Source organism: Oncorhynchus kisutch, linkage group LG27 (assembly GCF_002021735.2).
Source record: "Oncorhynchus kisutch isolate 150728-3 linkage group LG27, Okis_V2, whole genome shotgun sequence".
In the NCBI taxonomy this organism is placed as follows: Eukaryota; Metazoa; Chordata; class Actinopteri; order Salmoniformes; family Salmonidae; genus Oncorhynchus; species Oncorhynchus kisutch.
Genome location: NC_034200.2, coordinates 35,125,504 through 35,149,489, shown reverse-complemented (window position 1 = coordinate 35,149,489; position 23,986 = coordinate 35,125,504). Strand labels below are relative to the sequence as shown.

The 23,986-nt window shown below is 42.2% G+C and overlaps 1 protein-coding gene across 1 annotated transcript; it reads left to right on the top strand.

The window, feature by feature from the left end:
• The first annotated feature begins 6,661 nt into the window (after window positions 1-6,661).
• Window positions 6,662-20,906, top strand: samd7 (sterile alpha motif domain containing 7). Its single transcript, XM_031807092.1, has 7 exons — window positions 6,662-6,923; window positions 16,912-17,047; window positions 17,483-17,807; window positions 18,513-19,153; window positions 19,284-19,405; window positions 19,707-19,817; window positions 20,002-20,906. The coding sequence occupies exons 2-7, from the start codon at window positions 16,945-16,947 to the stop codon at window positions 20,245-20,247; spliced, it is 1,548 nt and encodes a 515-aa protein (XP_031662952.1). The 5' UTR covers window positions 6,662-6,923; window positions 16,912-16,944; the 3' UTR covers window positions 20,248-20,906.
• Window positions 20,907-23,986: the final 3,080 nt, after the last annotated feature.

The following is a 23,986-nucleotide window of genomic DNA, read 5'->3' as shown; positions in this document are numbered from 1 at the left end:
CTGCACATGCTCCCACCATTATCTGTTGTCCTGTCATACTTGGTTACACGACTAACACGTGGGGGGGGGGGGGCTTTTTTGTACTGTTATCATAGTACAAGTTAAGTAAATATATGATTTATAAGATCCAGATTTTCTATTACAGTAATATAATTAAATATTAGGGGCAATATGTTATGTACAGTAATAGTACTAGTTAAGTACTGTGAGGTGTCCAAACGATGCCTGTTACTTCAGGATTCGGCTCCTAAATATAAAAGTGATTTACTTGTGCTGTATTTATTCTGTTGAAAAACAGAATCTTTTTTTTTTTTAAACATCTAATAATTACAGTGAAATTTGAATTCATTATTGTTTACCTCTTGAAGCATTATAGAGGCTTAGCTCTGTTATTGGACAGCCCTGTCGTGAGCCTTTATCTCATGCTGTCCAGTCTCTGGGAACAAACCATGGAATTTATAGCTAGAGCTCTTTATAAGGCTAAACCCACTTCACAGTGACTACATAATACAGGGTGCAAACAAGCCGAACAGAAATCCCAGCTTACACCAGGGAGATTCTTAAATTAGCGGGTTTAGCTAAGTATCTTAATACTTTGTTTACTTAATTCCTAAGTCTTTTATTAGTGAGTTCCTCTTCTTTTTTGGGGATGAAGTGAGCATTCCCCTCACAATATGGTTGTCTGGTTTGACAGCCCCTCCCCCCAGGCAGACAGAAAGAAACCGTTCACAAACGGCCTTCTCAGGGTCCAGGCCACTCTGTGGAGCCTTCTCAGGGTCCAGGCCACTCTGTGGAGCCTTCTCAGGGTCCAGGCCACTCTGTGGAGCCTTCTCAGGGTCCAGGCCACTCTGTGGAGCCTTCTCAGGGTCCAGGCCACTCTGTGGAGCCTTCTCAGGGTCCAGGCCACTCTGTGGAGCCTTCTCAGGGTCCAGGCCACTCTGTGGAGCCTTCCCAGGGTCCAGGCCACTCTGTGGAGCCTTCCCAGGGTCCAGGCCACTCTGTGGAGCCTTCTCAGGGTCCAGGCCACTCTGTGGAGCCTTCTCAGGGTCCAGGCCACTCTGTGGAGCCTTCTCAGGGTCCAGGCCACTCTGTGGAGCCTTCTCAGGGTCCAGGCCACTCTGTGGAGCCTTCTCAGGGTCCAGGCCACTCTTTTTATATTTTCAAAGTATTGACACAAAAAGGCAAAGCAAACATAATTAAAATACATGTGAGGATCACTCTGACCTGCACTCCTATTGATGTGGTAAAGAGAGATATATCAAATTCTACCAAAAAAAACAATGGAAATGCCACTCACGTGCCCCCCCCCCCCCCCCCCCCCCTTTCAGGAAAGATTCAAAATCTTCTCATTGCCCCCATGAAAATTAGTCTGCATTTAGGCCAGATTTCCCCAAAATCAGTCCTGTGGACCCTAAGGGGGGCACGTTTTGTTTTTGCCATAGCACAACACAGCTGATTAAAATAATTAACTAATCATCAAGCTTGGATTATTTGAATCAGCTGTGTAGTGTTAAAGCAAAAACCAAAATGTACACCCCAGGACCGAGTTTGGGAAACACTGATTTAGGCTATTGTTTATATGTGTTTCACAGCAGGCTGCTGATTGGAGGCTCACAATAACGTCCTGGAACAGAGCGAATGGAATCGGATTAAACTCATGGCAACCATGTTTTTGATGTTTTTGATACCATTCCACTAATTACGCTCCAGCCATTACCACGAGTTGGTCCTCCCTAATTTAGGTTCCACCAACATCCGGTGATATGTATTTCACATTATTTTGGGGTAAAAGCCCGAGTGTAATCTTATTATATATATTTTTAAAAAATTTTAAATTATCCCAGCCAACGTCCCCACAGGAGGGCTTTTGCTTTTTGGTAGGCCGTCATTGTAAATAAGAATTTGTTCTTAATTGACTTGCCTAGTTGAAATAAAGGTAAAAAATACAAATAGATAAAAATGCTTGTATGGATGTCAACCCCAATACATCTTCACGTCATCGTTACTAATCAACTGCATTACAGTTCAAAAACGAATTTAATTACCACCACCCATTTCTAGCTTCAACGAATGGGAGTTAGTATTTAGCAGACAATTGTTCTAATGCTGAAAATGACTATATCTAAATATTATTCTGCGAAAACAGCCAAATATATCCAAATAAGGATTTTAATAACCTCCTTGTGGGCCTGTTAGAACACCAAAATCTTGACAGATTTGACGAATATCCACTCTGTGAGATCAGATTTTTTGAGTTTGCACCAATGCCAGCGTCCTTGTTCTTTCCCCACGTTCTGCATTCCAGTGATCTCATTGGTCCCCCAACGATGAAATCAGAGCGGAATATGGATCTGTATCCATCCGTTCGCTAGTCACACACGATATCTCATACACCACTGGCCCGATTTTGATGAAACTCGGGTGAATGATGCATCTTGTCATATAGATCTGCTATTTACAAAATTGTACTGATTGGCCCAGGGGATGGGGGGGGGCTATAGTAACCAACTGGAATTCCAAACTTTGAACAAGCATATCTCCTGTCCGTTTTGAGCTATATACGGCTCTCTTCACAAGTAACACGGGTGGCAGGTAGCCTAGTGGTTAGAGCGTTGGACTAGTAATTGAGAGGTTGTAAGATCAAATCCCCGAGCTGACAATGTAAAAATCTGTTGTTTGGCCCCTGAACAGGCAGTTAACCCACTGTTCCTAGGATGTCACTGAAAATAAGTATTTGTTCTTAACTGTCTAGTAAAATAAAACACATTTCCCATAAGCTCTGTCCATTCACAAACAGTGAACAACATCTATGGGCCCTGTTATTCCATACAGTTGACATAAAATGTGATTGTTGCCTCATTAATCAGGCCTCCTAATTGTCCCTGTAATTTCTAAGCAAACAGCTGGAGGCAGGGCTTTCTCCTATAGAGCTCCATTTTTATGGAATGGTCTGCCTACCCATGTGAGAGACGCAAACTCAGTCTCAACCTTTAAGTCTTTACTGAAGACTCATCTCTTCAGTGGGTCATATGATTGAGTGTAGTCTGGCCCAGGAGTGTGAAGGTGAACGGAAAGGCTCTGGAGCAACGGACCGCCCTTGCTGTCTCTACCTGGCCGGTTCCCCTCTTTCCACTGGGATTCTCTGCCTCTAACCCTATTACAGGGGCTGAGTCACTGGCTTACTAGGGCTCTTTCATACCGTCCCTAGGAGGTGTGCGTCACTTGAGTGGGTTGAGTCACTGATGTGATCTTCCTGTCTGGGTTGGCACCCCCCCCCCTTGGGTTGTGCCGTGGCGGAGATCTTTGTGGTCTATACTCGGCCTTGTCTCAGGATGGTAAGTTGGTGATTGAAGATATCCCTCTAGTGGTGTGGGGGCTGTGCTTTGGCAAAGTGGGTGGGGTTATATCCTTCCTGTTTGGCCCTGTCCGGGGGTATCATCGGATGGGGCCACAGTGTCTCCTGACCCCTCCTGTCTCCACTTCCAGTATTTATGCTGCAGTAGTTTATGTGTCGGGGGGCTAGGGTCAGTTTGTTATATCTGGAGTACTTCTCCTGTCCTATCCGGTGTCCTGTGTGAATTTAAGTATGCTCTCTCTAATTCTCTCTTTCTCTCTTTCTTTCTCTCTCTCGGGGGACCTGAGCCCTAGGACCATGCCTCAGGACTACTGGGCATGATGACTCCTTGCTGTCCCCAGTCCACCTGGCCGTGCTGCTGCTCCAGTTTCAACTGTTCTGCCTGTGATTATTATTATTTGACCATGCTGGTCATTTATGAACATTTGAACATCTTGGCCATGTTCTGTTATAATCTCTACCCGGCACAGCCAGAAGAGGACTGGCCACTGGCCGCCTGGTTCCTCTCTAGGTTTCTTCCTAGGTTTTGGCCTTTCTAGGGAGTTTTTCCTAGCCACCGTGCTTTTACACCTACACAGCACTTTGAGATATCAGCTGATGTACGAAGGGCTTTATAAATAAATGTGATTTGATTTGATTAATCCATAATAATTGTCACTAATTGGGCCAAGTTGGGGCACTGCATAATTTGTGGGGGATGACATGTTTGCTGTTGACTTGTTACTCTTGGTTAGATACATTGGGGCAAAAAAGTATTTAGTCAGCCACCAATTGTGCAAGTTCTCTCACTTAAAAAGATGAGAGAGGCCTGTCATTTTCATCATAGGTACACTTCAACTATGACAGACAAAATTAGAAACAAAATCCAGAAAATCACATTGTAGGATTTTTTATTAATTTATTTGCAAATTATGGTGGAAAATAAGTATTTGGTCACCTACAAACAAGCAAGATTTCTGGCTCTCACAGACCTGTAACTTCTTCTTTAAGAGGCTCCTCTGTCCTCCACTCGTTACCTGTATTAATGGCACCTTTTTGAACTTGTTATCAGTATAAAAGACACCTGTCCACAACCTCAAACAGTCACACTCCAAACTCCACTATGGCCAAGACCAAAGACCTGTCAAAGGACACCAGAAACAATTAATTAACAGGTGACATCAATAGGGATCATAGCTTTCAGCTGGATTCACCTGGTCAGTGTATGTCATGGAAATTCCAGGTGTTCCTAATGTTTAGTACACTCAGTGTATGCACTCTGCCCATTAGATTTTCTGCAAATTAAACAGATTTTTTAAATAAAATGTGGCTACTCTTCCTTCCTATATGATTTGATGACACTACATAAAGGCCTGGTCTTTTGTCAAGAAAATTTGCACAATGATAGGTCACTCCGATTGACCAAATGTGGCTATGGCATGCTTGGCCCCCGCAATTGCTGCTTGCAGGTATATATTTTTTTATAACCGATATTCCAAGAGGGGGCTCTGCATCATTCGTGGGGGGCGACATGTTTACTGTTTCCTTGTTATCCTTGTATTCCTGTTCAAGAATGTTTGGAATTTTGGAATGTTCAACATTTCAAATCCATGGAAAATTCTTCAGTCAACTGACAGTTGATACAAGTCTCAAAATGACAGTCAAACCTGGAGGTAAGCAAGTTCAGAATAATATTTCTTCGAAGGATCCTTTTCTGTGTTTGCAAACAATTCCAGCACGAGGGTGACGAGCGCAAGTTGATGACAGAACAAGGGTGAGTTCTTATAGAGCGGCAGCAAAAAAAGCCTCTATTTACATGTTGCACGTTACTTTTGGATTAGAATTGGATTTTAAGTCTGTTTAGCTAGCTAGCTAGCTAACAACTGTCATAAGCTCGCTAAATTAGCAAGTAATGTTGTGCCTGCAGTTGAAAAAAAAAACTCTGTGGTTAAATTTCTAAATGCTTGATGCTACATTGTTTCAGTTATCTACGAAGTCCATGGGCAAGTTTCCAGTATTATTAGTTGTATGTACGGGATCACATGGTACACAGCGTCCAATGAAATGCTAACTTCCTTCTCGATCTTCCTTACTTCTCAACAATGTTAAAATCTCAACATCAACGATAGCTCAGCCCCATCACCACCTTCATCTTAAGATATTTTGAGACAAAGTTGATCTACTTTTGCTAAAGAAACGGTTGAGACTGCAATTCTGGTCTTGTGTGTCTGTCTTTCTGTGTGTGTGTTTTTGTGTCTGTCTGTGTATGTGTTTGTGTCTGTCTGTCTGTCTGTCTGTGTGTGTGTGTGTGTGTGTGTGTGTGTGTGTGTGTGTGTGTGTGTGTGTGTGTGTTTGTCTGTGTGATTTTGTGTCAGTCTATGTGTGTCTGTGTGATTTTGTGTGTGTGTGTGTGTGTGTGTGTGTGTGTGTGTTCATGCGTGCACAGTGACTGGAGGGTGCTAGTATGACAAACATGGCAACAGCGTAACGATCCTGAGTACACTTAACCCTGCGGGAGCCTCATGCTCACACCTAAACTGGATAGAGAGAGCGAGAGAGACTGTCCACCACTGTCCCCCATGCAATAACACCCTTAGTTAGCAGAAACACCCTACCCCCCACAATACTGCACACCTAGCTGTAGACTAATCCTACTTTATCCCTCCAGGATAAAAAAGAAGCATAATTCGAGGAACTGCACCAAGGGCCTCTGCTGTAAGCGGCTGGTGAGCACAAACTGTCAGATTAAGACGTCTGAGAGGATGATCCTGGTCACACATTTAGCAGGATTTTATTTCCTACCAAATGACCAGCTTGGATAATTGGCCAGTGTCCCTGTATGGAACTACAGAGAGTCTTAATAAACAAACCCAGACACCTCATCAATACGAAAACAAACAAAAAACACATGGTTGTTCTTCCCACATAACACTGTTCACAAGGCCAACCTTCCCTGTACTGTTAGTGGCCACCGAGTGGTAGTGGTTACCACCGAGTGGTAGTGGTTACCACCGAGTGGTAAAGGCCTCCCCTTTTTCTGCCATCGGAAAAACGGAGCTAAAGCATTTAGGTGTCTTAACCGCGGCCTAAAGTGCTAACAAGGGCTTAGTGAGGTAAATGTTGAAAGAGGTTTAGCCTCCCAACGCTTAATGCAGGACTCTCCTGGGAGTAATTACTGTGAAGCGCCTGGTCCGGCCGGTGCGTAGTTGGATGAGGAGATCACCCCAATGTCAGGAAATAGGGGGGGGGGGGGGGGGGGGGGTGCTTAACTCGGGAGATAAAGCCAGGCTAATAGAGTTGAGGCAAAGCGGTATTTAAAGTTTTTTTTTTTGGTTAAGGCCGTTAGTTAGCTGTTAGCTGCTGACACAGAACAGGGGTGTGGCTGATTGGCTGGTCACCACTTATCAGAGGTGTCAAGCTAGGCTGCTATACCAAGGCCCTGAGGAATCCATCAGCATCATATTCTGTGAACTCCTGACCTGAAGATACAGTGTAGCTTTAAGGTTTTTTATTTTGTTTAACTTCTCGTTCTGTCTACTCTGTTGGGACAAGTCAGTCACAAGCTGTTCTCATTGACAGGAACTTGAAGGTGAGTCAAATTAACTTACCTCTGTCCTCTCCCCCTCACTCTCTCTCTCTCTGTTACTCTTCAACCTTCTTCTCCCTATTCCCTCTCTCATTCATTCTTCATTCTGTGCGTTTCCAAAGCTGAACACTAAAATAAGATGTTATTAAATTGAATAATGCAAAGAGCACAGATCTGTAAAAAATATATATAAAAAAATACAGTGGAACTCCTTAGAATTTGCCGAAGGTTCATTTTAAAAAGTTATTTGACGATTTCCGTTTAGTAAACTTCACAATTTACATGAAGCACATGATGGAAATGTGAGCTGCAGTATTTGGAACATATGATGGATGATGTGATTTCCTATCTAATTTAAATATTATGTTTATTTTGCTCACACCCATTGGTTCATCCACACTGAACAAATAGTGTATGTTAAAACCACATGCACGTAAATTGCATATATATATATCTTGCAGTTATATATATAATTACCGTTATATATATATATATTCTATCTACGTATACTCGACATATTTTAAATTGTATGTATTCAACAAATACACACTGTGAAATGCATTTTACAGTAGTTGCAATCAATTTGTATTCACAAAAGTTGTTCCTTAAAGGGATAGTTCAGTGATTTATTCAAATTCGGGGGGAAAAAAAGAAGAAGCTAATTTTAGCATTTGTTGACTATGTTTAGTCTAACTGTGGATAACTCCCTCCCCAAAAAGTGTGGATTGCAGTCACTCCTTGTCTATAGACAGGGTTGGGAAGGTTACTCATATCATCTTTTTCATTGAAGGCTAAACTGATCCTAGTTCAGCACCAGGGTTGGGTAGGTTTCTCATCTTATTCATTAGGATCTTAAACGCTAAACTGATCCTAGTTCAGCACCAGGGTTGAGTAGGTTTCTCATCTTATTCATTAGGATCTTAAACGCTAAACTGATCCTAGTTCAGCACCAGGGTTGGGTAGGTTTCTCATCTTATTCATTAGGATCTTAAAGGCTAAACTGATCCTAGTTCAGCACCAGGGTTGAGTAGGTTTCTCATCTTATTCATTAGGATCTTAAAGGCTAAACTGATCCTAGTTCAGCACCAGGGTTGAGTAGGTTTCTCATCTTATTCATTAGGATCTTAAACGCTAAACTGATCCTAGTTCAGCACCAGGGTTGGGTAGGTTTCTCATCTTATTCATTATGATGTTAAAGGCTAAACTGATCCTAGTTCAGCACCAGGGTTGAGTAGGTTTCTCATCTTATTTATTATGATGTTAAAGGCTAAACTGATCCTAGTTCAGCACCAGGGTTGAGTAGGTTTCTCATCTTATTCATTATGATGTTAAAGGCTAAACTGATCCTAGTTCAGCACCAGGGTTGGGTAGGTTTCTCATCTTATTCATTATGATGTTAAAGGCTAAACTGATCCTAGTTCAGCACCAGGGTTGAGTAGGTTTCTCATCTTATTCATTATGATGTTAAAGGCTAAACTGATCCTAGTTCAGCACCAGGGTTGGGTAGGTTTCTCATCTTATTCATTAGGATCTTAAAGGCTAAACTGATCCTAGTTCAGCACCAGGGTTGAGTAGGTTTCTCATCTTATTCATTAGGATCTTAAAGGCTAAACTGATCCTAGTTCAGCACCAGGGTTGAGTAGGTTTCTCATCTTATTCATTAGGATCTTAAACGCTAAACTGATCCTAGTTCAGCACCAGGGTTGGGTAGGTTTCTCATCTTATTCATTATGATGTTAAAGGCTAAACTGATCCTAGTTCAGCACCAGGGTTGAGTAGGTTTCTCATCTTATTTATTATGATGTTAAAGGCTAAACTGATCCTAGTTCAGCACCAGGGTTGAGTAGGTTTCTCATCTTATTCATTATGATGTTAAAGGCTAAACTGATCCTAGTTCAGCACCAGGGTTGGGTAGGTTTCTCATCTTATTCATTATGATGTTAAAGGCTAAACTGATCCTAGTTCAGCACCAGGGTTGGGTAGGTTTCTCATCTTATTCATTATGATGTTAAAGGCTAAACTGATCCTAGTTCAGCACCAGGGTTGGGTAGGTTTCTCATCTTATTCATTATGATGTTAAAGGCTAAACTGATCCTAGTTCAGCACCAGGGTTGGGTAGGTTTCTCATCTTATTCATTATGATGTTAAAGGCTAAACTGATCCTAGTTCAGCACCAGGGTTGAGTAGGTTTCTCATCTTATTCATTATGATGTTAAAGGCTAAACTGATCCTAGTTCAGCACCAGGGTTGGGTAGGTTTCTCATCTTATTCATTAGGATCTTAAAGGCTAAACTGATCCTAGTTCAGCACCAGGGTTGAGTAGGTTTCTCATCTTATTCATTAGGATCTTAAAGGCTAAACTGATCCTAGTTCAGCACCAGGGTTGAGTAGGTTTCTCATCTTATTCATTAGGATCTTAAACGCTAAACTGATCCTAGTTCAGCACCAGGGTTGGGTAGGTTTCTCATCTTATTCATTATGATGTTAAAGGCTAAACTGATCCTAGTTCAGCACCAGGGTTGAGTAGGTTTCTCATCTTATTTATTATGATGTTAAAGGCTAAACTGATCCTAGTTCAGCACCAGGGTTGAGTAGGTTTCTCATCTTATTCATTATGATGTTAAAGGCTAAACTGATCCTAGTTCAGCACCAGGGTTGGGTAGGTTTCTCATCTTATTCATTATGATGTTAAAGGCTAAACTGATCCTAGTTCAGCACCAGGGTTGAGTAGGTTTCTCATCTTATTCATTATGATGTTAAAGGCTAAACTGATCCTAGTTCAGCACCAGGGTTGGGTAGGTTTCTCATCTTATTCATTATGATGTTAAAGGCTAAACTGATCCTAGTTCAGCACCAGGGTTGGGTAGGTTTCTCATCTTATTCATTATGATGTTAAAGGCTAAACTGATCCTAGTTCGACACCAGGGTTGGATAGGTTACTTTCTAAATGTTATCCGTTTCAGTTACCTGTCTAAAATGATAATCAGTAATATAACTTTTGGATTACCCAAACTTAGCAACCTAATCTTTTTACTTTCATTTACTTTTTGGATTACTTTCCTTGTTAGAACAAGACAAAAAAGGATCTATCAAACGCATTTGGTGTGTCATCATAGTGGTCTCTGATTGGTGGTCATCATTTGGTGTGTCATCATAGTGGTCTCTGATTGGTGGTCATCATTTGGTGTGTCATCATAGTGGTCTCTGATTGGTGGTCATCATTTGGTGTGTCATCATAGTGGTCTCTGACTTGTGATCAGACTTGCGTCTTTTTTTCAATGCTGATTGTCATTGAGAAAATGGAAAGGTGTCATAATGGTTTTTTTTCTCTCCCTCAAACAATTTCTGAATTTAAAAGTAATCAGAGAACCAATCCATTTGTTTTTCAAAAGTATTTGTAATCTGATTACAATATTTTTGTTTGTAGCGTAACTGATTAGTAACAGGTGTTTTTTGTAACTAGATAACATGTCATTCTTTACTCCCCAACCCGGTCTATAGTCTACTTTCAGGGTAAGGAAATAAATATAAAAATATGTAAAATACTGTAGATGAACTATCCCTTTAACTTTTTGTCTGTTGAGTTATTTTATTTAATTTATGTAAAATATTTAGGTAATGATGCCGTGAACTATGCAGTTGTAGGTAGCACGGACAGTTAAAAACTAATATATATATATATATTTGCATTTAAAAAAAAACTTTACCTCTCAAACCTGGTCTGTACTTACATGTGCTCATCTAATTAAATCAAAATCGAATTAAAATATCAACCTCATCGATATCTAAATCTCGGGTTCATTCAAACATGCTAACAACGTGTTGATGGTCTCAGCAAAAATATGTCTAGCATTTGTTTGTCACTTAAGGGGATTATAACGTTCCAGACGATGCTTCTGTCTTGTCTGATATGACCTCCCCAAATGCAAGGCTTCATGTAAGTCGTCAGCAATTTTCCTTTAATTCATTCTTGTAATGAGATTAGCCCGGGCAGCCGCAAATCCAGGCACCCGGAGCTCTAGTCTTAGATACAGGCTTCCACTTGTCACATGCAGGCCAAAACTCCAGTTGCTGTGTGCAAACATGTCAGATCAAATGTGGAAACTCCTACATCTCACTGTTCCAAAACCTCAAGGTTTTAAGGTTTTTAAAAATGTACATGTTTATCCAAATGAATGGCATTACTTTAGTGGCTTGATTTCAAATGTACCATAGAATCAGCTACAGTAGGAGCTTAGTTAGTAAGTCAGTTAGTGAGGATTGATTAACTGGGTGTCATTAGTCTAATGTTTAGGACTCCATCTAAAGGTCATCTATTACATTTTGGAGGTGACGATAATAGTTCAATATTTGAGTTAACTATCCCTTCAAAATACGCAATGTGGTCATTTGATTGACTTTAGTATATTCCGTAACACTTGACTTGACACCCAGCATCATAACATGTTATGACCCATATATTTACACCTGTTGTGACACCTACATAAGACTGTCAAAACCCCCACAAAACCTACCACACAAGGCAAAACATGCCATTACACCATAGCCTACGTGTCAACAGTATGTTTATGTTTTATCATTTTTGGGAGAAACATATATTAAATTATCGTTGTAATTGCGCACACATTGATATCAGACATACATCTACCGTAATGCTCTGTTGCTGATGACTGGGATGAATGCAGGAGCAGATTTCTGGAGCAGGACAAGACACCCTCTTTTTGACTCATGACTGATATATGTATATATATATATTTTACCTTTATTTAACTAGGCAAGTCAGTTAAGAACAAATTCTTATAAGGCCCTTACTTGATAGGCCTATCTGGCTTATACAGTGGGGCAAAAAAGGATTTAGTCAGCCACCAATTGTGCAAGTTCTCCCACTTAAGATGAGAGAGGCCTGTAATTTTCATCATAGGTACACTTCAACTGTTCAAACAGGTGCCATTAATACAGGTAACGAGTGGAGGACAGAGGAGCCTCTTAAAGAAGACAGGTCTGTCAGAGCCAGAAATCTTGCTTGTTTGTAGGTGACCAAATACTAATTTTCCACCATAATTTGCAAATAAATTCATAAAAAATCCTACAATGTCATTTTCTGGATTTTTTTTCTCATTTTGTCTGTCATAGTTGAAGTGTACCTATGATGAAAATTACAGGCCTCTCTCATCTTTTTAAGTGGGAGAATTTGCACAATTGGTGGCTGACTAAATACTTTTTAGCCCCCCTGTATGATTATGATGGTCATAAAGGGTATTTTCTTAGTCTAAGTAAAGTGACACAGGATGGTCATAATGCTTCATGACAATGTCATAAGGTGAATTTCTACAAGTTATTTAAAATATTAATTAATTAATAGATTAATTACAACATACAATAAAGGATTTATGAAACAAACTTTCAAATGAAAGGAAACTTCTAGGCAGGGAAAAAAATCATTTAAAAAAATGAGTTTAGACACTCTTGTTTAGGTGCCATAGCCAGCCATAAAATAACACAATATATGTCACAACAGGTGTAAATATATGGGTCATGACAGGTTATGACCATATTATGACAAGTTAAGTCAGTTGTTATGACATATTATGACATGGTTATGACATGTTAAGTCAGCTGTTATGACATATTATGACATGGTTATGACAAGTTAAGTCAGTTGTTATGACATATTATGACATGGTTATGACACGTTAAGTCAGTTGTTATGACATATTATGACATGGTTATGACACGTTAAGTCAGTTGTTATGACATATTATGACATGGTTATGACACGTTAAGTCAGTTGTTATGACATATTTTGACATGGTTATGACACGTTAAGTCAGTTGTTATGACATATTATGACATGGTTATGACACGCGTCCTAACGTGTTTTGACACTGGGTATCAAGTGAAGTGTTACCATTTATTCACTGTACATTGTGTGGAGAAGGAGCCTATTCAACCCATCGAAAAAATATGACTAATAAATATTACTGAATCGAATGATACGCTCATTTAACAGACCGTTTCATACAAAGCGATTTACAGCACCCTCAACAGACAGTAATAACGACATATACTCACTATGTGACCCATGTTGGAATCAAACCCACAACACTGGTGTCTCTGCTGCCACCAAACTCTAACAAACTGAGCCATTTGTATTGGTATTGGTATTGGTATTGTATAAGGATCCCCATTAGCCACTGCAAAAGCATCAGCTACTCTTCCTGGGGTCCACATGAACATGACATCATACATAGTACGGAACATTATTAGTCAAGCACTGAAATGGATCATTTCAAAACATTACATATCAGTACACACAATATCTAGGTCTAATACATGGTGCCATTTCAAAACAAGATACATAAAATGGCTGTGTCTCTTCACAGCCCACTTTGTGCAGTTAGTTGTTCTTTTATCTGATTTTTGAAACTGGTTTTATCGCTAGCTTGAGTTACCTGTGGTGGCAGAGAGTTCCATGTAGTAATGAGTTTCCCAGCCTCTGTTCTGGACCTGGGGACTGTGAAGAGACCTCTGGGTGCATGTCTCTTGTTGTACAGATGCTTCTTTTTTCTGGACCAACTGATTGGCTGATTCTGGACCAACTAACAGGCTGATTGGTCGGCTGTTTGAACCATTTCAAGGGTGCTCTGCTATTCTTGGGTAGCGGAATGACCTTTGCCCCCCTCCACATCTGAGGGCACACATCGTCTTCTAGGCTTAAATTGTATTCCGCTACCAACCTCAGCAATGTACCATCCAGGTTGTCGGTAGCAGGTCCTTATTTATAGATAGCAACAATTGGTTCACCTCTTCCACACCTACTTTGTAGAACTCAAAACTACAGTGCTTGACTTTCATTATTTGGTCCATTGTGCATGAAATATGAAGGCTCAGAATTTGTTGTTTGATCAACAAATATTTTTCACATCTTTAATATTGGAGTCATTGTAAAAAAAAAACTATTGTATATAATATTAATTATAATCGTTTAAACACAATTTAAGTCCAGTCTTTGGAACATTGTTTTTTCTAGTTGAGGCTTTAATGATCGCTACATCTGATGGGTGTGGATACTGCTCTAGAGCAGATTTCTGTAACGTTAGTAAAGATGTGGTCAATACACGTGGATGATTTAGTTCCTGTTCTGTTTGTAACTACCCTGGTGGGTTGACTGATAACCGGAACCAGATTACAACAGGCGTTTTACTGAATTCTACAGTAGTTGTTCTGCTGTATGGCACGTCCTAGTGTGTGCTGCAATAGGGGCCAGGCCTCTCTGGCTTCCCTCGGACTCTTCTTGGTTCAAGTTCATACAAGCCCTACTCTTCCTGTAAAAGATTAATTACTGAGTACAAGCTGTTTTTCCAGCTGAGCGCTATACCTCAAAGACTAGTGTCCCCTCTTCTGACTGGTAGTTCAGTGATAATAGTAGGGATAGGCTTGAATGTACAGTAGTCTGTTGTTTTCGTAGCGTTGGTTTGGTCACTAACCGGGTGAGTTTTCATTTATTTATTACACGCATAGACATACTTCTACTCATAGACATACTCACTTTACCGCTACCTACGTGTACAAATGACCTGGACTAACCGGTACCCCCGCACATTGACTCGGTACCGGTACCCCCTGTATATAGCCTCGTTATTGTTATTGTTACTTTTTTAAAAACTTTAGTTTATTTAGTAAATATTTTCTTAACTCTATTTTCTTATAAATGCATTGTTGGGTTAAGGGCTTGTAAGTAAGCATTTCACTGTAATGTCTACTACACCTGTTGTATTCGGCATTTCATGGTGAGGTCTACTACACCTCTTGTATTCGGCATTTCATGGTAAGGTCTACTACACCTGTTGTATTCGGGTCATGTGAGAAATAAAATGTGATTTAATTTATACTGACATTCACACAGGCAAAATGACACTATGATGCAATAGATTTTTCCTTACACTCACATTATGGAGACATTTTACACGCAAACTCTTAGTACACAATATACTGTACTCAACACAGATCCCCCCCCCCCCCACAAAAAACACTTATGTAAATTTACATTCAGGCTACCTGAGGAGGACAGATAAAACCTTGTGCCGTCCATGTATTAATCCACTATGGTGTGTATGTCATCTTTTTAAATGTTCTCTCTTCTTACCTCTATCCGTCCCTTTTGTATATTTGCTGAGTTGAATAGATGAAAGATAAAAGGTTGTGTGGAGAGTGACATTGGTAGCAGGGACCAGGGTGACCATGCTTGCGTGTGGCGCCACATATTTCCCCATAAACCAATTTCCCTCCACCAGATTTATCCCCCAAGGTGTTTTCAGGACATCTCAAGGGGCTGATGGAGGCTAATAAGATTATCACTCAAGGTGTATTGTCTGGTGTGCTTACAGGCAAGGTTTGCTGAGGTAAAACTCCTAAACGCCCGGATTACCTCCAACACATCCCTTTAAAGTGCTGTATAGTCAGGATTTAGCTAATCGGATAGTGGGGGGAGGGAGGGCCAGGTTGGAAGACACACGGGTCAGCAGATGTTCTCGAGGCCTGGCAGACTAGATGGGACTAACAGGAGGATTAGATGGGTCTGTGAGGGAACTTTAGGGGACTGTGGGGTAGTACGGTACACCACTGACTGGGGATAAAGGCTGCTAACGGTTAGGGATAGGCTGGATCTTATGGGGGGGATTATTTACGCAAGTATATTTTGTCAGGGGTGTGTTGTCATAGGTTACCCCATCGGTGTATCTAGACACACACACACACATGCATGCACACACACACACACCATAAAGGAGAGATACCCAGTCATTTCAGTAACGCCATGACCACAGTTATTTCAGAGCCACCTCTGACATAGTCTTTTCCTGTAGTATGTGTTAAAAATGGATATAAATGGATATAAATCTACAGCCCATACTGGTCCTGGATTAAAGCACTGTCCGTGCAGTGTTATATTTATTCATTAGATGCTAATCAGAGGTGTCTAAGTCAATCAGGTGTAATGACAAGCTGCAACGGTGTGTGTGTGTGTGTGTGTGTGTGTGTGTGTGTGTGTGTGTGTGTGTGTGTGTGTGTGTGTGTGTGTGTGTAAAATTGTGATAATTGTTGTTGTAGCAGAGAGAAAGAAGTATATGGAGGCAGAAAGTGTTCCAATGTTCCTTTCTGCTCTGAGGTTAATCTAGAGTCTAGACAGTATTCCTCAATCCTCAATATAGCTTTGGTTGCTCCACCGAAACTTAATTGTCAACTTTTGACAACAGTTTCTTTTTTTTATATCTCAATGTCATCAGTCTTGTCTCTCTCTCTCTCTCTCTCTCTCTCTCTCCCTTAAAGACCATTGATGAAAACATGCTTAGCAACGATTAGTAATCCTCACATGCCTATTAAGTGTACTAGTTATGGTAGTATTGTAACGTAAGGGTTTATTGATAGACAGTACACACGTGATCACTGACGAGTAGTAGCCTAATCTTTTCTGAGTCCTGAGGACTTATGTTGCATCCCTCTTGGGCTATAACTTAGTTAATTGGGCTAACACGGTCTTGAGTCACACCAACCACCCATGTTTGATATTCGTCTGTTCAGTTACATCAGCACACAGTAACTGTGTGCCATCATTTTAATCATAGAGGGCCTTTCAATGTATAGGTCATGGTTGCCTCCTAGTGGTGAAATATGAAAATGACAAGCAATTTAAAGAAGGTTGCTAAAAGGGGACTTAACTAAGACTAATTAACACTAATCTGCTCAACACCACTTTACCTTTTTTTATACTGGGCAAGTGCGGTCTTTCCTGGACCAGGTATATGTAAGCAAGGTTCCTTCCTTCTTAAAGGACCAATTAGATTAAAACAAGTACTTGAAAACAGACTAAATCACTGTTAGCTAACCATCTGAGGGACCAATCAGCAATATCCCAGGGACCAATGCTGATCCACGGGTCACAGGTTGACAAACACTGGTCTTAAATACTAATCTCCTCATCTCGGTTCCACAGAGAGGCAGTTTCCTAGAGCTCAGAGGTCAGGCCATGACCCCGAGGGAGCAGCTGAGAAAGATGTCAGCGATGGGGGAGCAGGGGGCTCTGGATGAGAAACACTGGTACCGCCTGGTCAATGGCATGTCTGCTGGAGGTAAGGCTGATGCACCTGGCTTGAATCTGCATGTCTCGCCGTTTAACTCTGCTGAGTTAAAGTCCTAGGTATTAGCTCGTTCATCCTTGCCTAGAAAATTCCCTCAACCTAACCAAGAGCATTCATACTCTTCCATACCTTAGAACCAGGAGCTTTTCACTGACCTAGGTAATTACTGGGGCCCAGAACTTTACCTGATCAGGTCACATAGTCAGTGGAAGTTTTGGGCCCTAGTTCTGTATCGACTTCTAAATGGCGTGACACATTCACCATCGAAGGCTAGGTATTTCAGAAGGTTAGGTATTTCACTAGTCCTGCATGTTGGAGCTCGAAGCCTAAGATTTTCACTGTACCCTGCAATCACACCTGCAACCCTGTACATGTGACTATTAAACACTCTGAATCTGAATCGTGTTGCTCTGTGTTTCATCGCAGAGCTACGTCAGCGGCAGGAGATGATGATGAGAAACCAGATGACCATGACTCCTCAGATCCTGGCACAGGGACAGCAGAGGCTACAGGGGGTGCCCACCCAGTTTGAGCCCCGCTTCATGGAAAGAGAGCTAGCTCCTCCCTCTGAGATGGTATCTTCTGAGGTCAGGCAGATGCACATGGGGGGTCACCTCGGTCCGCCCATGCCCCCACACCCTGGTATACCTGGCAGGGGCTTCCCTGGAGCTGGTTATAGCTTCATGCCCTCAGAGCCCATGGAGACAGTTGCCCGGCGACAGGAGCTCATCCACAAGCAGAACATCGCCAGGTACGGTCTGACATTGATCTGCAGCTGCATGTTACAGGACATGTCAAAGGACACGTCATGGACTCTAGGGCTTTCATAGCCCTCCCTTTTACGGGCCCCTTCAACTTAATACCAAGAGCCTGTTTCATGCACTACATTACAGAACAGTTGGCAGATATGATTGTGTTACGTCTGATTGGTGTATTGTTACGTCTGATTGGTGTATTGTTATGTCTGATTGGTGTATTGTTACATCTGATTGGTGTATTGTTACATCTGATTGGTATATTGTTACATCGGATTGGTGTATTGTTACATCTGATTGGTGTATTGTTACGTCTGATTGGTGTATTGTTACGTCTGATTGGTGTATTGTTACGTCTGATTGGTGTATTGTTACATCTGATTGGTGTATTGTTACGTCTGATTGGTGTATTGTTACGTCTGATTGGTGTATTGTTACGTCTGATTGGTGTATTGTTACGTCTGATTGGTGTATTGTTACGTCTGATTGGTGTATTGTTACGTCTGATTGGTGTATTGTTACGTCTGATTGGTGTGTTGTTACGTCTGATTGGTGTGTTGTTACGTCTGATTGGTGTGTTGTTACATCTGATTGGTGTATTGTTACGTCTGATTGGTGTATTGTTACGTCTGATTGGTGTGTTGTTACGTCTGATTGGTATATTGTTACGTCTGATTGGTTTGTATTGGTTGTTTTTTCAGGATGGAGATGAATGCCATCCTCCATCAGAAGGAGATGGAGAACGCGCATCAGAAGGGTCTGATGGGTATGGAGGCGCCCATGATGTACCAGTCCAATGCCATGGCGTTCCGAGGGCGCCAACGCCTCCCAGACGGCCACGACGTCTTCGTCCACCGCACCACCCTGGAGGAAATGCAGGCCAACAGCCTCCTGATGTCCTCCAGCCCCTATCCACCAATCAGCACGCTGCAGAGGGAGAGGAGCCGCAGGGTCGGTCGCAGGGCAACTAATCACAAGAGCACAGAGAGCCACGCGTCGGGCCCGAAGGGCCAATCGGAAGACAAGAGCGTGGAGCAGAGTCCCGGCGGTGCCTCGGGAGAGGAGAAAGAGGCGGAGGGGAAAATGGACATGGGAGGGGAGGCGGCCAGCAAACAACATCAAACCAAAATGGACGCACAGCTCTCGGCGGGCAGCAGGAAGAGCTACAAGGAGGAGGAGCAGGGCCTGCGCAAGGCCTGCATAAACAGTCAAGATGGCTGCCCTGATGTTACCAACTGCAACAGTGGCACCAGCGACAAAGACATGCCTGGCCAATGCTCTGCGTTCCAGTATCCCTCCGCCAGTGGGCCTATCCCAGGCATGCCTTACATGTTCCCTCATGGTGGGTCTACTTTCGACAGTCTTATTTTGATCAAAACTCTCAGGGGTTTGTGCTGCTGTCTTTGATTTCATTTGTATCATTTATTTGACCAAGGGATAGATGTGAGCTGTGTGTGTGTTGTTGTGATCAGGGCACCCCAATCTCTTTCTCAACGGAGAAGATATGTCCTCTATCCAAGACCTCAGGAAGTGGACAGTGGACGACGTGTACAACTTCATCAACAACATACCCAGCTGCTCTGAATATGCTCAGGTTGGTGTCTTTTCCTGGTCATCATCAAAACAGTAAAGTGACTTCCTGCTTACAAAAATAAATTACAACAGAATTCAAATCTGCCAGGACTGTCACCATTGTTTCTTAACAGTTTGCACCCTCCCCCGAGACAGTCCCACTTTGCAGGTTTGAATTCTGTTGTTGATGATTTTTGTAAACAGAAAGTTGCCTCGCTGTATATAGTGTCATACTGCTGCACCTACCTTTTAAAGGAAGTTCTTCTACCTGGTTAAACGTTCCTGTATCCCTCCTCCTCATATTACCTGATTATTCCCTGCAGACGTTCAAGGACCACGTGATAGATGGGGAAACGCTGCCGCTCCTGACAGAAGACCATCTACTGGACACCATGGGACTGAAGCTGGGCCCTGCACTCAAGATACGATCACAGGTAGACAAACCATCAAACAAATTCGGACAGCAGACCAAAAGATTTTCAAGTGCTGTCTATTTAATTTTCAATCGATTAAATATTTTGCAAACCATTTTCGGGGAACAAAAAGTATTGATGCACATTGTTTCAGCACATTGTTTATTACAATACCTTTTGGCATCTCTATCTCTGTCCCACCCAGGTGTCTCGACGGCTAGGCAGCATGTTTTATATGATGAACCTGCCGCTCGCCGCCGCCGCTCTGCAGGCCGCCCCTGAGAAGGCAGGAGGAGGCCGATCGTCAGAGATCAGCTCCCCTGTTAACTGTAACAGTGTGGAGATGATGGGCAGCCCGTGCACCAGAGACCCAGAGGGCCTGAAACCAACCGACTCCCTCCCAGAGATTGACAACCCCTCTCCCCCTTCGGCCAGCAGTGGAACTGCCTGAGGCATCAGTGTGTGGGAGAAGAGTCGTCAGCCAGTGGTTCAGATCCAAGTTGACCACTAGCCCCTACCACATACATATAGACACATATCCTCTAAGGACTTCATGTAGATGTTTAAGCATTGGATGGGTATAAGTGATATAGTAACAGCTGCATCTTGCCCTCTGATTGGCTAGATGGAATAGTTGCTGTGTTGGATACACCTGTCCAATCTTCAGAAGTGCACAGGGAGTAGGAAATAGGGTTCGATTAGGAATTCAGCAAGCGTTTCAGCCCAAAGAGCTGCTTTTAAGCTGCTAACCATTTCCGTCAGGCAATGGTGTTCAGTTTTCTAGTGTGTGCCCTGCAGTGTTTAAACTGCTAGGTGTATGATGCCATTTTTGTATGTATTTAGTTACAGTTGAAATGTTTGGTACTGTTTTTCCACCATGTTTCAGATTCAAGATGGAGGCATTAAACCCCAAGCTGTTAGAAATATAGATGGCTTGATGAAGAATGGGAAGAACACTGAATATACACATGACCTCTGTGTTTGGGGGGAAAATAAACTGTATTATGTAAATATGAATGCATTTATTGTGTTTTTGTAGCATAATGCTTTTCAATGAATATGTGTGATATTATCAGTTTTAATTAATATAAATGATTGATTTTAACGTCACAATGTAGCCTACCACAGTTTTTTTAATACGTTTTCTATGTTTTCTGGTTCAGTTTTGAAACATTTTTAATGTAGCAATGTACACTGAACAGCAATCATATAAATAACGTATATGTGCTACACTTTATCTGAAATTGTACAGTTGGCACTCATCCAGTTTATCTACATTCACGGGCGGACTGGGACCAGAAATCGGCCCTAGCATTTCTAAAACACAGGCCTATTTTTTACCTTGAGGTATTTTTTACCTTGATTATTAGCCAGATAATGATCAAGTTAGACAGGCCCACTGGGCACTTTTTTTATCAGCCCATCGGCCCGAAATGCCAGAGGGCCAGTCCACCTGTGTACATTAGAATGAACACCCTTGACCCATTGGAGCACATTAGAATGAACACCCTTGACCCATTGGAGCACATTAGAATGAACACCCTTGACCCATTGGAGCACATTAGAATGAACACACTTTGACCCCGTCGTTTGAGATACCGTGGTGGTAAGGCTATTTCAAATTCAAATCACATGCTTTGATACTAACAGAAGCCAAATATAATTACCATAAGATAACATTATTATTACAAGGTGATTAATTCGATATGATTTCTCGAAGAAGGGTCTCTTGTTGAAGAAACTCACCTTTCAAGATAGAAAAGGGGTATCTGGAATGGTCCATGCTACCCGGGATCCTAGGGACGTCCCTACCCCATTGCAGTTTACATTTTAAAATGGTTAATGGTTAAATGGTTAAAAAGGTTTACGGTTAAGGTTAGGCTACAGTTAGGATTTAAGGTTTACAACCCTTGCCTTTTGGCTGATCCATTTGGGGTTTCAGGTGTGGGAGAAAACCGAGTTGGGTGCTGTGGAATCAGTGAGGTTAACCAGAAGTTGTCTTGTGATAATTGTTTGTGTTTCTGCTGGTCAGAAGGAGCAAGTGCTCCATGTTAAATGAATGGAGGCACCAAGATGTGATTTTGCTCTCAAGAAAAGGGCGCCATTGAAAGGAGTGATTACTGGGGAAGCGGTAAATGTGAAAGATGACCAACTGAGGGGAAGATTCCCGGTGTTTGTGATGCTCGTCGTTTGGTGCGACACAAACAGGGTAGCGTGAGTGGTGGAACAGAAGAGTCATTGTCTGTTCTTTTGAGTTTTGATTTTCAGTTTTAGCCTGACAAATTGATGTTAGGATATATAAGTTATCCTGTACGAGCTTTTGTGCCGAATACATTATGTTGTTACAGGTGTGACGCTGAATATACACTGAATATACACATGACCATGTTGTTATGGGCATGTGGCAACAGTGTGTAGGAGGGAGGTTCCTAGGTGTGATACATGTGCAGAAGGACATGAGACAAATGAATGTGTAGCATTGGGGAAAGTAGTGGTATGTGTTAATTGTAGATGTGCCCATGGGGCTGGGGATCAGAAATGTCCAGTGCGAGAGAGGCAGGTTGAGGTTTCCAGGGTCAGAGTAGTGCAAAAGTTGTCATATGCTGAAGCAGTGAAGAAAGTAGAGTAAGATGAGTCAAGGGGGAGAGATCCTGAGAGGAGTGGTGTGACTAGTAGATCTGTCCCAGTACCGAGGGATAAACCAACAAGTGATATATACACTACCGTTCAAAAGGTTGGGGTCATTTAGAAATGTCCCTGTTTTTGAAAGAAAAGCACGTTTTGTCCAATTAAAATAACATCAAATTGATCAGAAATACATTGTAGACATGTTTAATGTTGTAAATGACTATTGTAGCTGGAAACGGTAGATCTTTAATGAAAAATCTACATAGGCATACAGAGGCCTGTTGTGCTGATTAATGAAGCAATTAAAACTGGCCTTCTTTAGACTAGTTGAGTATCTGGAGCATCAGCATTTGTGGGTTCGATTACAGGCTCAAAATGGACAGAAACAAAGCACTTTCTTCTGAAACTCGTCAGTTTATTCTTGTTCTGAGAAATTAAAGCTATTCCATGCGAGAACTTGCCAACATGCCAAGAAACTGAAGATCTCATACAACGCTGTGTACTACTCCCTTCACAGAACAGCTCAAACTGGCTCTAACTGGAATAGAAAGAGGAGTGGGAGGCCCCGGTGCACAACTGAGCAAGAGGACAAGTATATTAGAGTGTCTAGTTTGAGGAAAACACGCCTCACAAGTCCTCAACTGGCAGCTTCATTAAATAGTACCCGCAAAACACCAGTCTCCACGTCAACACTGAAGAGGCGACTCCGGGATGCTGGCCTTCTAGGCAGAGTTGCAAAGAAAAAGACAGATCTCAGAGTGACTAATAAAAAGAAAGACTAAGATGGGCAAAAGAACACAGACACTGGACAGAGAAACTCTGCCTAGAAGGCTGGCATCCCATCCCTCTTCACTGTTGACCTTAAGACTGGTGTTTTGCGAGTACTATTTAATGAAGCTGCCAGTTGAGGACTTGTGAGGCATCTGTGGGGTGGAGGTGTGGATGAGAGGAGGGATGATAGTGGTAGTGAACTATTATAATCTGTGTCAAGTATTGGACATAGAAGAGTTGGAGAGAGTGGAGGGCCAGGATAGAAGTAAGGTCAGGTGGTGTGGGGATTTTAATGCCCACAACACGCTCTGGGGGGACAGATGGGGGGGATGGATGGATCGAAATGGCCAAATGATGGAAAATCTGATAGAAGTTAAAGATCTGTTGTACCTGAATGATGGCCGAGGGATTGATGTAGACACAGGGAAAGAGTCTGCCTTGCACCTCACTCTGGTATCTAGTGTGATGACAGGAATCTGTTAGTGGGAGTTATGGGAGGAGTTGACAGTAGGGAGTGATCATTACCCCATAGTATGCACAGATGGCCAGAGGGAGGAGGTGTCAGTGGATGGAGTAGGCAGGTGGGTGTTTGAAAGGGCAAAGTGGGATCAGTTTCAGGAGCGAGCAGGTGATGGCTCGGGTGGATATGAGAGGGGAAGTGGATAGTATGAATAACTGGCTGAGAACAGCTTTAGTGCAGGCAGCTACTGAGGTGATACTTAGGAGTTCAGGGGAGTGGAGGAGGAGGAAAGCAGTCCCGTGGTGGACGGAGGAGTGTGGGGAAATGGTGA

Excerpts from the sequence above, each read along its gene's own strand:
- samd7 (XM_031807092.1), top strand. The coding sequence starts at position 16,945 with ATGACCCCGAGGGAGCAGCTGAGAAAGATGTCAGCGATGGGGGAGCAG. Across the intron at positions 17,808-18,512 it reads CACAAGCAGAACATCGCCAG|GATGGAGATGAATGCCATCC; the intron begins GTACGGTCTGAC and ends TTGTTTTTTCAG. Across the intron at positions 19,818-20,001 it reads CACTCAAGATACGATCACAG|GTGTCTCGACGGCTAGGCAG; the intron begins GTAGACAAACCA and ends TGTCCCACCCAG.